The following is a 16,281-nucleotide window of genomic DNA, read 5'->3' on the forward strand; positions in this document are numbered from 1 at the left end:
AAACTGTGATCCTCCTGTCTCAGCCTCCCTAATGCTGAGATTACAAGCGTGTGTCACCATGCCTGGCTCCTCACTTTTTTCAAAAACAAAATTCAGTTCTATTTTTTGTTTTCTCAGACTTTAGTAGTATAATACAAAGTCTCTGTGTACACACTTAAAAGTTCAAATTTTATGTGAATAGCTATTATATTTCATGTCACAAAAGGCAGAAGTGAGAACAATGAGTGTTTTAAATATAAAAGAAAAGTGAATTTCACAGTTACATTAACCATCAAGTTAGTTCAATGATTAAACCAACTTTGTTATTCTTTTTGTTTTTCAAAGAAATCTGGGATGTTACCATATTTGTTGTTACCTTGCAGTTTGTAAAAAAGGCAAGTGGATGTCAAAGAGGTGTAGAGAATGGATGAGAACTGAACTTTGTCCCTGATTCAAAAATAAAAATACTAAAAAATTGGGCTGGGGTGTAGCTCAGAGGTACAATGCCCCTGAGTTCAATCCCCAGTACTGCAAAAGAAAAAAAAAAAAAAGAAAAAACCTGAACTTTGTGATTGACAGAAAAAGATGAATTCTGTTTAAAAGACAATAACAGCCCATTAGACCAATTCCAAAATTGGAACTAATTTAAGAGCTGATTAAATTTCTTGTATATTAGGAATAAAATGGACTGCTGTTTTTCAAAGTGCTTTAACATGACATTAGGCAATGAGTTGTTTGTTTCATTAAAAATCTATCCATAGTTCATCAATTCCAGATGTTCTTTCCTCTTGGTGATATCTTGATCATTTATCCTACTTCCATATGATCTGTTATTTCTCACTTTTCACTTACACACACATACACTCACCTATGTACTTACACACTCAAATAAGAAACAAGCTTGACTGGTATTTTCTAATTCATTTCACTTGTAGTGCAAGCTCCATTATCAAGAATATCCTAAGAACCCAGGAAAGGCAGTCCTGCGGTTTTAGCTTGAAGGTGGTTCTCACTGGCTTTTAGAGAAACAATACAAAGATATGGCCCTTTCCATGCAATGCAAAGGTCCTATGTCAGAGAGCCATCTGTGAACTCATTAATGCTTAATCTAGCTTATGCAGTGGAGTCTGCCATTTAAGAGGAAGGGGGAAGGACTGCGATCAGGTCCCACCACTGTTTCACATTAATTTTAAAGACCAAGGGCAACAGGTGCTTGCAGAAGCATCTACCATCCCGTGTAGGTAGCTGGGTAAGTTCTATGTGGCAATTCTGTTGGAGTTCTGTCTAATTCTGAACCAGGTCTCAATCCTTCTCACGATTATGGGAGTGAACTACATGAATGTCTTGTTTTTTCTTCTCAAATTAAAAATGAAACAAACAAAAAGCTTCAAAAACAATGAAGAGGCAGAGGGAATGATCATGTACACACTTCAGATGAGGCTCAGAGGTGGGTTCAAGTACTGCTCTTGCCTTTCCTGAACCTCTTTCATTATTTGCAAAATAGACACAGTAATACCATGAAGAACTGCATCTGGCTTTTAGGAAGTGATCAGTACATGCAAGTTCTTGTTTCTGGTGTACTTAGTCATGCTTATATATGCACTAGATAATTATAACATTTCATTCATAAAATATAATCACTTGGAACTCAGTGCTGTGCGTTCCCCAGTCAATTAAGCCAATTCAAGTAAAAAACATTCCGAGCCTTACAGGGAAGGAGACTGAGATGATCCTCAGAAAGTAGAATCACCAAGAAAAGTTCAAGGTCATTTTTTTGTTTTTTGTTTTTTTGGGTGGTACTGGGGTCCCTGGAAACCCTTCTACCTCCGGGCTACACTCCCAGACCTATTTTTATACTTTTTTAAAATTTGAAAACAGGGTCTCTTAAGCCAGCGGGGCTGGCTTCAAACCTGCGCGATCCTCCTGTCTCCGCCTCCCAAGTGCAGGGATTACAAGCGTGCGCCACCACGCCTGGCTCAAGATCATATTTTAAAAGCTGGCACGCAAAAATCTTACTTTCAGATACTCCTACAACCAGCAAATAATCCTTATGACCGCTTAACTTTTCTGCTTTTTATATCTTTGTTTTTATACTTTTATTGGTGCATGATATGAAGTTCACAGTGATAGTGGCCTTTATGCACACTACACTTGTTGGGCTTTCCCCTGGCTCCCTCCACAAGCCCCCCTTTCCCATTCAGGGTAGTGAGGTCGGCATTGGTATTCTCACATACGTACATAATATCAATGGAAGTGATTCGTTCATTGGTCCTCCCTCCCCTCCTTCCTCTAGACCACCTCCCTGGCTCCAGTCGAGTTTCTCCTCCATTATTCCATTTTCTGAAGTCCGTCTGGTATCTGGATTACTCCCTAGCTTGTGCATATGAAAGAAAACATACGTCTCTTCGCTTTCTATACCTGGATAATCTGACTTTGCGTAATGTTTTCTGCAGCCCTCCATTTTCCTATTTTGTTCTTGTTGAATGCCAAGTAGAAATCATTGTGTGTATATCCCATAATTTTGTAATCCATTCATCTGTTGATGGACACCTAGGTTGGTTCTGTAATTTGGCTGCTGTGAATTGTGCTGCTATAAACATGGATATGCATGTATTAATATAAATTTCTGACTTCAGTCCCTTTGGAAAGATACCCATGAGTTATATAGCTGGATCATATGATAGCTCCATTCCCAATTTTTTGAGGAGTCTCCACACTGATCTCCATAGTGGCTGCACTAATTTGCAATCCCACCAACAGTTGAAGAGTATCTATTTCCCCACATCCTCTCCAGCATTTACTATTGTTTGCCTTCTTGATGACTGCCATTCTGATTGGAGTTAGATGGACTATTGGTGTGGTTTGGATTTGCATCTCCTGATTGCTAATGTTGTTAAACATTTTTTCATGTATTTATTGGCCATTTGTATCCGAACTTCTTCTGTGAAGTTTCTATTTAGTTCAGTTGCCCATTTATTGGTTGGGTTATTTGGGGAATTTTTTTAGTGTTGAGTTTTTTTTGTTTTGTTTTGTTTTGTTTTGGTGGTACTGGGGTTCCTGGAAGCACTTCTACCTCCGGGCTACACTCCCAGACCTATTTTTATACTTTTTTTTTTTTTTTTTTGAAACAGGGTCTCTTAAGCCAGCATGGCTGGATTCAAACCTGTGTGATCCTCCTGTCTCTGCCTCTCAAGCGCGGGGATTACAAGCGTGCACCACCACGTCGGGCTAGTGTTGAGTTTTTAAGTACTTTGTATATTCTAGATATTAGTCCTCTATCAGAGAGATAGCTGGAAAAGATCTCTCATTCTGTAGGCTTTCTCTTTAGACTCTTGATGGTTTCCTTTGTGAGCAGAAGCCTTTTAGTGTTATGTTTAATGCCATCCTATTTACTAATTCTTGTTTTAATTTCCTGAGTTTTGGGACTCTCACTGAAGAAGTTTCTGCCTGTGCCAAATATGTTGGAATGTTAGATCTATGCCCTCCTTTAGTAATTCCAAAGTCACTGATCTAAATTTCAGGTCTCTGATCCATCTTGAGTTGATTCTTGTACAGGGTGAAAGGTAAGGATCTTTGTTTTCAATCTCAGGCCATTCCTCTCTTAGTATATTTTCTCCCCACCCATCTCCTTTATTTACCAGCATTTTACAGACTATCCTTGAGCATTTCCTTCAACTAGAATCTCTCAGAACTTACACTTGTTATAAGGAAGTGGGCCCCATTGGCTCTCTGGTCTCTGACTATATCCACTTGCTTGGGAAAAATCTGATTCAAAATGCATTGCTAACTGAGGTGCATAGCAAATGGCGCCCCCATTTTGGTGGAATTCAAGAAACTTCACTTTAAGGTAACGTTTTCAGTGCTCATGAATTAAGAGGTATCTGGGGTGACTGAGGTTTTAACATATATAGATGCTTCTCAAGGGTAGCAACTCACATATTGGGTCCTTTGAGATGTCCCAAAATGATACCTAAGATTGCTAGAATTAGTCAACGAAATATATACACACAGTGCAACTTGAACTTCAGATATGACAATAAATATTTTTTTTTTTTTAGCATAAGCATGTCCTAGAAAATACTTGGCAACCACAGGGCCTGAAAGTGTAGGTGACAAAGCACAGGATATAGCCCTTAGATCTTTGTTGTCTGACAAGGAAGGTCCACAAAATTTGCCTGAGCAGGACTGCAGGATAATCACCCGAGCAGAGCCTTTCTACACAGCCATCGATATAGCCACAAGACCACAATGTTGGTTGGTTAGACACTGAAACACACACTGGTTGTGTGATACTGTGATATAATAAGAAATACATATCTGGGCTTCAGCTGTGGTATCTGGCCAGAGCTCTTAAAACTCTTCTAAATGATAAGAGTGATAGAAACAACTTTTTTTTTTAATGGTTTTTGGGTTTGGGCCCTAGTTTCTAAATTAACTTAGGTGAAAGGAGCATCTTCTTATTCATAGCAAGCCCCTTTCACCTGCACCTGAGTTTGTATTATTAAGGCAATTTTTGGAACACTCCTAAGGATGGGGGACTGGTTTCCAGAGAAACAAACTGTGTGACCAGAGGACTGGAAGTTTTGGCCCCATCCCTGACCTCCAGGGAGGGTAAAAGTGTTGGAAGTTGAGCCAATCAACAGTGGTCAATAATTTAATCAAATATGTCTATTTATAAAGCCTCCATAAAACCCTTAGTCAAATAAGTTCTGACTCCACAGGAATGCAAGATCCTGTGCTCAAGGCCCTTCTAGACCACACCCTTTAAAAATACCATTTGTAATAAATCAGGAATGGTAAGTAAACTGCTTGCCTGTTTGGTGCAAGCTGTTCAAGGAAATTATTGAACCTGAGAATTAGAGTTCAGTCACAGGAGCTTCTGATTTAGATCCAAGTTGGACAGTCATGGTGGCTGACCTGAGAATCCATGATTGGCTTGTGAGATAGGGCAGTCTCATGGGGTCAAAATCCCATACACTGTGGGATATGATAGTGATTCCAGAGAGTGCCAGAATGGAATTGTAGGACAACCAGTTGGTGTCCACAAAGACTTGGAAAATTGTGTGATGTGGAAAAACCACATTTTTGGTGTCAAAAGTATTGTGAGAGTATAGAAAAGAAGCTTTTGTTTTGTTTTATTTAGTTTGGCAAATAAATGCTGCCCTGAGCCTCCTTCGTGTCTCCTGGATGTTCTCATGCTTTAGTAACTAAAGGATGACTGCCCAGCTGAGTGATTAGACTCAATAACAACCCCAGCCCTGATACAGGTGTTTATTTTGATCTGTGGATACCAAACTCCCACCAGTTATGATATGTATCAGCTGTCATCCCCACATACTCTTGAGTCAGCACAGCAATAGCACAAGGCTTAGGAAATTTACACCCTGATGGTGACACTGCAAACAGCGGTGCTGGCCAAGTAGCTAAGGCTGGTCAAACTATTCAATAGCATGTTCTCCTCCCTGAGCTCAGTGTTCAACTTCTCCCCAGGAGAAATGTCCTCCTGAGCTGGATGCACACACCTTGTAAATCAGCAGAACCCTCTCAAATGGGAATCAAATGACATTAGTTGAACATATCATACTGTCTGAAGAGGGGAGAAGGCTTAGAGCCAAGGAAGGAAAGATGGAGACCAAAGTGTAAAAAATGTTAATGTAGAGAGTAATCTAAAGAAACTACTCAAATTTTTAAAAATTATAACTAATCAAAAACTAAGAAATATATATATATACTTATTTCATTATGCTTTTAATATATAAAATATTAGTATATAAATATCTGATATATATAAATAATTTATAATATAATATTTATTTATACACTCATATAGGGCAGTTCTGGGAATAGGCCTTTTATATAGGCCTTTTTGATATATATCAAAAGCCTAAAAGTATTTATATAAGTTATTTGCCTCCAGAAATGTATCATAGGAAACATTCCTAAATATTGCAGGAGAATTATAGAAAACATTATTTGTGTGGTCATGTTATTTATTTCCAAATAGTAGTACTATTCCAAAATTGGAAATAACTTCAACATCCAGTAATGAAGAAATAAAAGTTGTGGCATACCACCTCATGGATGATTTAATCACCTAAAACACATCTACAAGCCAGGTATGGTGGTGCATACTTGTAATTCCAGTACTTGGGAGGATAAGACAAGAAAATTGCAGGTTCAAGGCCAGCCTCAGCACCTTAGTGAGGCCCTCTACCACTTAGTAAAACCCTATTTCAATATAAAAAACAAAATAGGGCTGGGAATGTAGCTCTTACCCCTGGGTTCAATACATAGTAGCATAAATTAAATAAAACACTTCTACAGAAATTCTGTAACAAAATGGATAAGCAATGTAAGAGCATTTGGTTAAATAAAAGAAAAGAAGGTTATAAAATCTAGCATGATTTTTAAAAAATCCCTCACAGAAAACACAACTAATATGCAAAGAAAATTTACCAAACTTTCAATTGTGACTCTTCCTGCTGAGACTATGTATTTTTCCCAATATAGCTAGTAGCTATTTTGAATTTTCTATAAGGATTGTGTATGAGTTTTATAATTATAATAACTTAAGTAAAGTTAATAAATAATTGCATTCACAGGGGAAAAGGAAAATCAGAAATACATAGTTTAACCTACTTTAAATATCCCCCCCATCGCACACACACAAACAAAAAACAAACAAGTAAAACAGGAAGTGGTCATTTCAGAACCATTCCAGAACTTTCCTACTCTAGACCTCCCTGCTGTTTGCTGCCAGCACCACTTAAAATTACTCACCAACAGATGTCACTGTTCCACTTTTTACTGTAAGTGACATCTCAAGATGTGCTTGACTCTGCAGAGAGGGCGACCAAAGCAAAAACTTGACAAACCTCCGTATCATCTCCTGAAAGATTTTTGTCATCTTCAGCTTCATTCCAAACCTCTGTTTATAACAGCAATTATCAAATGCTTTTCTACAGTGACTACAGTTCTATGGTTATGAAAAATACAAGGGTCTACGGCTCACTGGTTACCCCTCTGTGTCTGACCTAGCTCACTCATATCACCACCTTTATGATCATAGATCTAACCCACCTAACCCATGCTCATCCACAAAGTTTCAGATCAAAAAGTAATGAACTGGAAAACACAAATTGTGACTCAGCATTAGAGCTAATGGCAATGAATGAATGAATGAAAGAAACAGAAAAAAAATGCTTCTTGGATTCCCAATGCCCACCCTGTCTGCGACAGGAAATGGGTGGAAAAAGGCGGGGAGAGGGAACAATAGTCTGGTCAATCCTATCAGGCCATCCAAATCTGGAAGTAGCTAAGCCCAGCCTGCTGCTTTGTGGCAGGGAATCAATGCTTCTGTGTCAGTGAGTACATGAATGAATGAGAAGGGAGAAGGCTATGTTTTTTTAGATGGCTCATCCTGTGTTGGGCAGATTTCCTGCCAACCTATTCACCTGTTATTTGAGTAGCTGGAGAGAAAGGAAGGTCTATAGATGTGCCAGGAAGACAGGCTCCTTGGATTTCACTGGAGAATGCAGTCGGCTAACATATGTCATTCATAAATTTTTAGTAAAATGATGTAAAATTACTAGCAGCAAATGGGTTTTCCCACAGTGAGGTTTCAGCCACAAAGCCAATGTGAGCAGAGCATTCTGAAAGCATTCAGGTAAGTTCCACACACACTCAGTGAGTTCCACACACTTTCTAGAGCACAAATTTCAGGTCACCAAGATGTATCTTGATTTTCTACAACCCACACATTTTTTTTTAAAAGACAATGATCCACATGCAAAATGTCACTTTAGTAGCTTTACATATACAATTTTCAGTAAATGTATATTTAATAAATCTCTGTTGACCACTAAGAGCCATGGCACAAAACAAAAATTTCCACTTACATTGAGATCCAAGTACAGTGCACTTCTGTTTGTCTTCTCTCTTTCCTCATGGAGCAAAAAGGAACAGGGTGGTCCTGTTCTGTGGCCCAGGACCCAGGTACCTCCATCTCTGCTGGGAAGATCTTTCGATGTTTGCTCACTGAAGTAGTCCCAGGGAAAGCTCTCAGAGGAGACACCTAGACAAGCACAGAGAGGGTCACCCATGACACAGCTGCGGGACAAAATGGAGCCAGCCATTTGGGGAACTCCTAGGAAGGCCTCTTAATACTATCTCTTATCTCACTCTCCTGTGAGTTGCATTTTTAGAGCTTGCTATCCTCTGGAAGTGCTAATTACTCTTTTTGAATCATCCTAACAAAAAGGTAAACCCTATACATCTCCAACTTAAAAGAATAATTCTACTGGATGTACTCTATGCTCCACATTCTTGCTTACCAACCAACCCATGCTGCGTGGTCCAGGCTCATTTAGAATGAAGTCAACAGAGGAGCTGCAGACAGAAGTCAGAATGCCTGGACTACTGGCTTTATTACCAAATGGTGTCACCTGAGCCAAGTAACTAGCATATGTTCTTTAGGGCAGGAGCTGTGCCTTGTTCATTTTTGTTTCTGGGGACAGAATCATCATATGTGGTTTGTTGAATGAGTGTGGTATGCATAACCTTGTCCTCTGTAGAAATGAAAGTATGAAGCTAGCTCATTCTTACCTAAACTATGTCAGCCTTCCTCTTCAATCTTTAAAATTACCTCTCATTAGTTATTGTTAGTGTTTGTGTTTTATTTATTTATTTTTTTTTTAGTACTGGGGGTGGAACCCAGCAGCATTTTACCTTCGAGCTACACCTCCGTCTTATTTTTTATTCTTTATTTTGAAACAGGGTCTCACTGAGTTGCAAAGGGCCTAAGTACTGAGGCTGTCCTCAAACCACAACCCTCCTGTCTCAGCTTCCCAAATATTGGGATTGCAAGCATATGGCACCAAACCCAGCTAGTGTTTGTGTTTTAGAAGAGGAAACTGAAGCACAAGGAAATTAAACAACTTATGGATCATAAAGTCCATAAATGGTAAAACTAGGATTTGAACCCAGTCAGCTAAACACCAGAGATCTGACTCTTAGTGACCACATTCTATAGCCTCTGCTTGGTATTCTTGAGATGGTAACACATCCCAGGAACTACAAGGACTTCATAGTCAGAGAAGCCACATGATGAATCCCTTGGAGAGCCATGGATTCATGCATATTGAAGACCCTGAAAGGTCCTTTAATAAAGAAATCTAACTCAGCATTACACAGTTTTCCACATTTACTTGTCCACAGGGGTCATTAAAAGGGACACGTACTAAACTTGTTGTAAGCCATTAGTATTCTACTGGCACACGGTTTACAAAGTACTACATTAGGTCACCTCTAACGTTTCATTTAGCACTCAAATTCTTAGTCCTCTTTTAATTCCTGGTAAGCAAACTTGGCAAAATATTAAGCAACTAGGTGGAAGTTAAAGGTTTAGGCTCAGTGTACCTTTGTAAGAGGGATCACTTCTAGATATGTAAGAAGATCTTTATTACACATAATCTCTTTAAGAGTCTCTTTGGCAGTGACCCAAAGCCAGCCGACGGCATCCACCATGCTGAATATCTGACTTACAAGTAACCTGAGCTAAGAATAAATCCACACACAATGAGACTGTGGTATAACATGCCTCTCCTTAATATGAGAGTAGCATTTTAGAAGGAAGAAAAATTTGAGAACAGCTAAGGCTTAACTTTTTGTTTGCTCATTCGGGTCACTGATTTTCCATCCTACTTCCAAGTGAAGGTGATACAAGTCACATTGTTTCTATGGTTGCCCCTGGCAAGAAGTCTACAAAACATTTTCTTGTAGACACTGAGAAAAATGGGAGTCCAGGAGCTCATACGTCTGCTCTCACCTTTGACACAGGGTGTCTACAAGGTGAGAAATGGAGAGTGCCAGGTGCCTTAGAATGCGTGCCTTTGCAGTCATGTACCTTGCCACCCATGTCTCCAGACAGAAGTCTCTTGGGCTTTCATTCAGGGAGTCATGGGCTGCGGAGCACCCCCACTCCTGCTAGAAGACAGGAAAAGATGGATACCTAAAGAACCTTGGGAAGAAGGCAGCTGCTAATCACCTCCACTATCCTCGGGGTGATCCTGATGGGAAGTTAGTGCTGGATATGCTTTTGTTTTGTTTTGTGGTACTAGAGATTGAACCTCATGCTAGGCAAATACTCTACCACTGAGCTACACTCCCAGCCCTAGATATACTTTAGTAGGTGAAAAAAATTAAAGCTCAGGCCCCTTTAACTTCTATGTATATGGCTCATTTTTCTTCCTAGGATATTTCTGCCCATGTATGGCCAGAAAAAGGAAATAAACATCTTTAAATCTATGGTATGCTTTTGCCATACCATCTTACTTCCAAACTGTATACTTACTAATCGAATCCCCCACTTTAAGTCTCTCCACTTTTCATTTTTGTTTTGGAGTAACTGCTGGCTTTGGGTAAAATTTATGCAGATTAAAAACAATATAAAAACATAATATGTACATCAAAAACACAATATACAACACCTAAGGTAAGACATCTATATCATCAGAGGCACATTGTCTGGTGAGTCTAAGTTCATCATTCAAGTTAAAGAGAACAGTACATTCCCATGAAAACAAGAATTTGGAGTCCTGAGGTAAAACATGTACATACACATGCGAGTGCACTCACACTCCTGCAGTGTGTGCTGAGCTGCAAGAATGAGGTGAGGCGTACAACAACTTACCCTTCGTGCAAAGGAAAAACAACAGGAAGTTTAAGCAGAAACAAGAAAAATTAACTCAGATTTAGAGACAGTTTTTATTTTTAAGAGCCAATTTCTTAGGTTTTTTATTTAACCAGACAATATCCCTATGAAGGAAACAACACAAAGTAAACAGCATGTATAATGATTTTGGTAAGGATCATTAGGACAAGAAAGGACCCAGGGCCGCGCTAAGTTGCATAAAACTGTTATTTTCAAGTCTGACAAAGTCGGTTAGGACATAGGACAAATCTAGCTTTCCAAAAACCAAAACAAATTTATGAAATAATTTTCCTAAAGGAGAGTTTTAATAACACAAATATTTAAAAATAATGCACATAAATGTGTTTATTTAGCTGAGTAAACCTGATAAGAGAAAAATTACTTGAAATTAGGTAAATATATTCAAAACAGTCAACTATCATTTGCTTTTTGATACAAATGGGTTTTAAGGTGCTAGATTTTCACTGAACATTTTGTGAAAAGCTGAAACAACCATGCAATTTAATGTCTTTCCTTTTGATATGCATATTATAGGTCTGTTTTTAACTCAACATTTATTAGTATTTATTAGTTATTTTCTCAGTGACATTTCAATAGCTTGATCAATCACACATAAACACACAAGTTAATTCTATAAGTGACCACACTTAATACAACATACAGCACAGATACACAAAATGTGGGGTGGCTTACCTTGGTAAGTGACCACTTTGAAAGTCTGTGCTTTTTCGAACCATTCAAATGATGAGCTGCACTTCCTGATGCTAACCTATAACATCAGCCTGGGGATTGGTCGTCAATTATCAAAGCAATGGAAGTAGACAGAAAGAAGAGGTAATATACCATTGAAAACAGGCAGTGTCCACAGCCCATCTTTCCAAAATGGAATCAAGCTCTCTACCTGTGGCACATGGGACTACTGTTGGACTTCTCCACTCCCTCCCCACATGAGTTAGCATTACAGACTCCAGGCCTTTTCCAGCAACCTCCATGGCTCCTCCCACTGGAGTCAAGTTTGTATATTTCCCTTGCCCCAAGGATGTTGAATCTGGCCGTATGACTTGCTTCGACTTATCACAAGTGGGCAATGTGACACTGCACCAATTTGGAACCAAGGCCTTGAGAGTCCTCATGTGAAAGTCCTGCGTTGTGCTCCTGACATCATCATGATCAGGGCATATCTCCAGGCGGAGATAGACACATGCAGGAGACTCAAACACACCCTGGGGCTCAGCTCAGCTGAACTCACCCCAGCTCAAATGAACCTGGGCCAGCTCTCCAGCCAGTCAATGGGAACAAGAAATATTTGTAATAAGCCATTGAGATTTGGGTTCTATTTGTTGAAATAGTTGCCTTTTATTCCCTCACCTGACCCCACTAGAAGATCTAAAACTTAAAAACGTAATGCTTTTATAGCTACAGAACTAAAGACTACAGATTTTTTTATTTTGTAATTTTAAGTTTATATTGAAAACACGATGGATACACAGGGTTTTGAAAAATCAAGTGAACACTCATGGTACACCTATTTCATCATTTATACCAAGATCCCATGCGCAAACTACATTTCATTAAAAAAAAAAAACTTATTTACACCAGGCTTCTTTGCCCTCAATCATCATCATCATTACACACACACACACACACACACACACACACACACACAGAGAGAGAGAGAGAGAGAGAGAGAGAGAGAGAGAGAGAGAGAGAGATATGCACACTTACAAAGAGAAGTTCGTGAACACAGAATAAAATCAGCATATTTGGAAAAGAGTCTCTAAGGAACAAAATTAGAGTATCTTTTAGGCTTTCTCCTCTGATTTCCCCATCATGCCAAACTGTCCTTGAGAGAAATAATGAAATGGTTATGTCTCAAAAACAGAAAAGAGGAAGGCAGAGAACCCTCAGCTGCGTGGAACTTTCATGAGTTTTAGCTCCTGTGCTGTGCTGTAGCTCCTAAGGCCATCCATCATATTTGACTTAAATCCAAAGAGGTAAGGTTTTCTCAACCGTGAACATCAGAACTGATATGTAAAGGTAGACAGGTTGTCTTCCATTGTGAAATTCAAACATGTACTTACAAGGCAGAGAGACAGCAATCTAGATATGTAGCTAATGGAAAGTGACATCGTTAAGTACTGGTAGAGAGTGTGTGCCTGTGTGCATAATTATCCATGTCTATATCCAGACTGCTGGCAAAAGTGTATATATAGTCCTTATGGCTGGTTTCTGTCAATTAGAAATTGACACTTGCCAAACCACAGTAGGGGTGCTTATTTATTTATTTACTTATTTAGTGTGGTTCTGGGAATGGAACCCAGGGGCATTCTACCTCTGAGCTACAGCCCCAGCCCTATTTTTTATTCTTTATTTTGAAACAGGGTCTCACTGAGTTGTAAAGGCCTCACTAAGTAGTTGAGGCTGTCCAGAACCACGGCACGATCCTCCTGTGTCAGCCTCCAGAATGCTGGAATTACAAGTACCTATCTGCTCATTTTAAAGTTGAAGGAACTGAAACTCAAGAAGATTGCATTATTTCTAACATGTCCAGTTAGTGGTAAATGCAGAATAATAATGCAGGTTCTAGAAAAATATTTTATGCTATTTAGAGAGGGTGCATTATTGCCAAACCACAGATCGGCATGTTGAAATTTGAGGACAAAGTAAACGTGTTTACAAGCGGAGGCTCTGACAGGCAGCCATGACCTAGCCATGACCTTGGTGAAGTTATCAAACCTCCTCGAGTCTTTACTTTCTTATCAATAAAAATGAAGATAATAACAACATATCCGATAGTGAACTGGACTCACTCAAATTGTTTTATGTGCAGGAAGCTTTTTCTGTGCTGAGAGTGAATGGGTTTGATAGGGGATGAAAACAAAGCCCTGTTTTAAGTGAAGAAACCTATATACCATGAAGGCATTTTAATCATCACACAGCAAGTGAAGGAATATTTTTTTTTCCCAAGAAAAATAAAGAGAATAATTAGGCTCATAAGAATTCACAAAAGCACTGCAGTGCAGCAGATCCCAAATCTGCTCTCTTCCTAAAAATAGAATTCACGTCATCAGAAGCAATAGCTCCACGTAAGTGACTGATTGTCTCTGAAGACAGCAGCTCCCCCGGGTCCTCCAAAGACTCCTGTGATGTTTCTTTCCTGAAGGTCAACCACATGAGACTTGAGCCATGAATGAAACTATTTATAGGCACAGCTTTAAATGAAATAGCATTTTAAAGAGGTATATAGCTACATGCTATTATGATTATTACATTAGCCTTCTTCCATGGTTTCTTCCTGTGAAGAATACAGATGTTAGTTAAATGAGGGGCGAATATCACTCAAGTCACAAAACTCATTTGCGGTTATTATTATGCTGAATATTTTCACACCTGAAAAACAGGGGCACACATTTAAAGAAAGTAGCACCAGTGATGCTGAGAGTGGCTAGAAAGTGGGAATGGATGCATCTAGGTGAGGTCTGGCTCAGAGAAGACCAAGAAAGTATCCAACTTAAGAGGCTGTGGGACTCACTGAGAAATTAAGAGGCCCTGTTTATTCTCAAATAATAAATTTTAAATAAACTAGATGATCATTCAAATGCCTAAATTATAAAAGAAGATGGTATATCTAGTTATAAGGACTATAGTTACTTATTTTAAAATATCTTTGCAATGAAGAACAAGAATACAGACACAAGTAGGATTCATTATAAGTAGGTTTGAATTTTTCCTTTTTTATGTCACATTATTTTTCCTTTTTATGTCACATTATTCCAGTTATTATCGAAGCTCAACTCTTAGAGAGGTATGTAATTATTAATCAAGGAAGTATGATAGAAAAAAATTACAAAACACTAAGCCTTTGATTATAAAATGTTATGATTTTCAAACACTTCAATGCAAAATAAAATGATCTTAACTGATTCATAAAAATATGAATATATATGACAAGAGAAAAAGAGAAGTCACATTTACTAATATTAACAGTAAAAATTTAAGAGATAAGAATAATCTCTTAGCATCTTTGCAAACAAAGTAAGAATGAAAGTACATTTGGTTATTTTATTCCTCTTACCAAAAGGAAGCAAAATACTGGCCTATCAGATCTAATAAACATTTTTCTGAAATGAAATCCTGAAAGAAATAGCTGTATGACTAAGTTCTTACTGTAGCTCCATCCCAGGAGAGCCTTGTTACCATCACTAGAGCCAAGGAGTTTGATCTCGCTTTCTATTAAAACCTTCGCTCTTCTAGCCAGAAAAATAAGGATATTATCCTGACTGCCCAATGATTTGGAAAGAGAGTGATGAATTTTTCAGCAGTGGCCTTTATGGAACATCCAGATTCCCAAATTTCTAACTTTTGCCAAAGTCTCTTAGGCACCAGAAGTTTTCTGTCTTCTCTTCTACCAGGCATTTGTGCTGAGGAAGAGTCCTCTGCTTTCTTTGACAACCTTGGCTGAATACTCATTTATCACTTTATCTCCCAACAATTTGTTTTCTTAAGGCTAAGCAATATCTGACATCGAGGGTGTTTAAATATACACATGTATACATTACGCGTTATTGAGGGTCTTCCCTCAAATTCTGCAAAATATGTATAATGCACCATCATTTTGTTTCCTTTGTGTAGGACTGGGGATTGAACCCAGGAACATTCTGCCTCTGAGCAACGTCCCCGGTCCTATTTTATTTTTTAATTTTAATTTTGTGTGTGTGTGTGTGTGTGTGTGTGGTAGTGGGGATGGAACCCAGCAGGATTTTACCTCTGAGCTACACACCCAGCCCTATTTTTTATTCTTGCTTCTTGAAACAGGATCTCACTGAGTTGCAAAGAGCCTCACTAAGTAGCTAAAGTGTCCGTGACCATGGTCCTCTGGTCTCAGCTTCCCAAATGCTGAGATTATAATCGTGTGCCACCACACCCAGCTCCTATTTGACTTTTAATTTTTAAACAGGGTCTCACTAAGTTGTGGAGGGCCTCACTAAATTTCTGTGGCTGGCCTCAAATCTGAGATCTTCCTGGCTCAGCCTCCCAAGTACTTTGATCATATGTGTATACCACCATGCCCAGATAACAACACCATATTAAAGATGAAAAACCAATAAAATAGGATGTTAATTTTGCTCAGGGTAAAACAGTCCACAGTAGAACTGAGTTCTGAACCCAGAGCCCACAATTAACTTGCTGCCATTAACAACTAAAAACTAAACAAATATAGGAAACAACTATCTTTAGAAGTTTGATAGCAAGCCGTACAGTACTATAATCCATGAGAGAGATAAAACAAAAAATGAGGTGAGCCATACACACACTAACACTCACACACACACACACACACACACACACACACAAACACACACACACACACAAACACACATGAATGAGGTGAGCCTAGGCATCCTGGTGAGAGGTGATTTCTGGACTGGAAAAAGTCAACAGGGCCCTAATGACCTACAGGACATTATCACACAGTCTAATGTATGTATAATTAGGATCAAAGGTTAAGATAGAAGAAATACTCAAAAAATATTGACTTTAGTTTTCCAAATATGATGAAAATTTTAAAAATCAAAGTAATGAACCATATT

The 16,281-nt window shown here is 38.7% G+C and overlaps 1 protein-coding gene across 4 annotated transcripts in view; it reads right to left on the minus strand.

Annotated features, from left to right (window-relative positions):
- FMN1 (formin 1) overlaps positions 1-16,281 on the minus strand; it is a gene marked incomplete at both ends in the record, with an annotated part of 444,359 nt that overhangs the window by 354,568 nt on the left and 73,510 nt on the right. For 2 of the 4 annotated variants that reach the window (XM_080708276.1, XM_080708274.1), the window contains one exon: positions 7,878-8,053. The exons of 1 other annotated variant lie outside the window; for it this stretch is intronic. In XM_080708276.1, coding sequence (XP_080564402.1) covers positions 7,878-8,053 — 176 coding nt within the window. Of the gene's footprint in view, positions 1-7,877; positions 8,089-16,281 lie in introns of all 4 variants that reach the window. One more of the 4 variants, XM_080708275.1, reaches the window with a different exon arrangement.

This window comes from Muscardinus avellanarius (assembly GCF_963383645.1).
Source record: "Muscardinus avellanarius genome assembly, chromosome: 12".
Taxonomy (NCBI): domain Eukaryota; kingdom Metazoa; phylum Chordata; class Mammalia; order Rodentia; family Gliridae; genus Muscardinus; species Muscardinus avellanarius.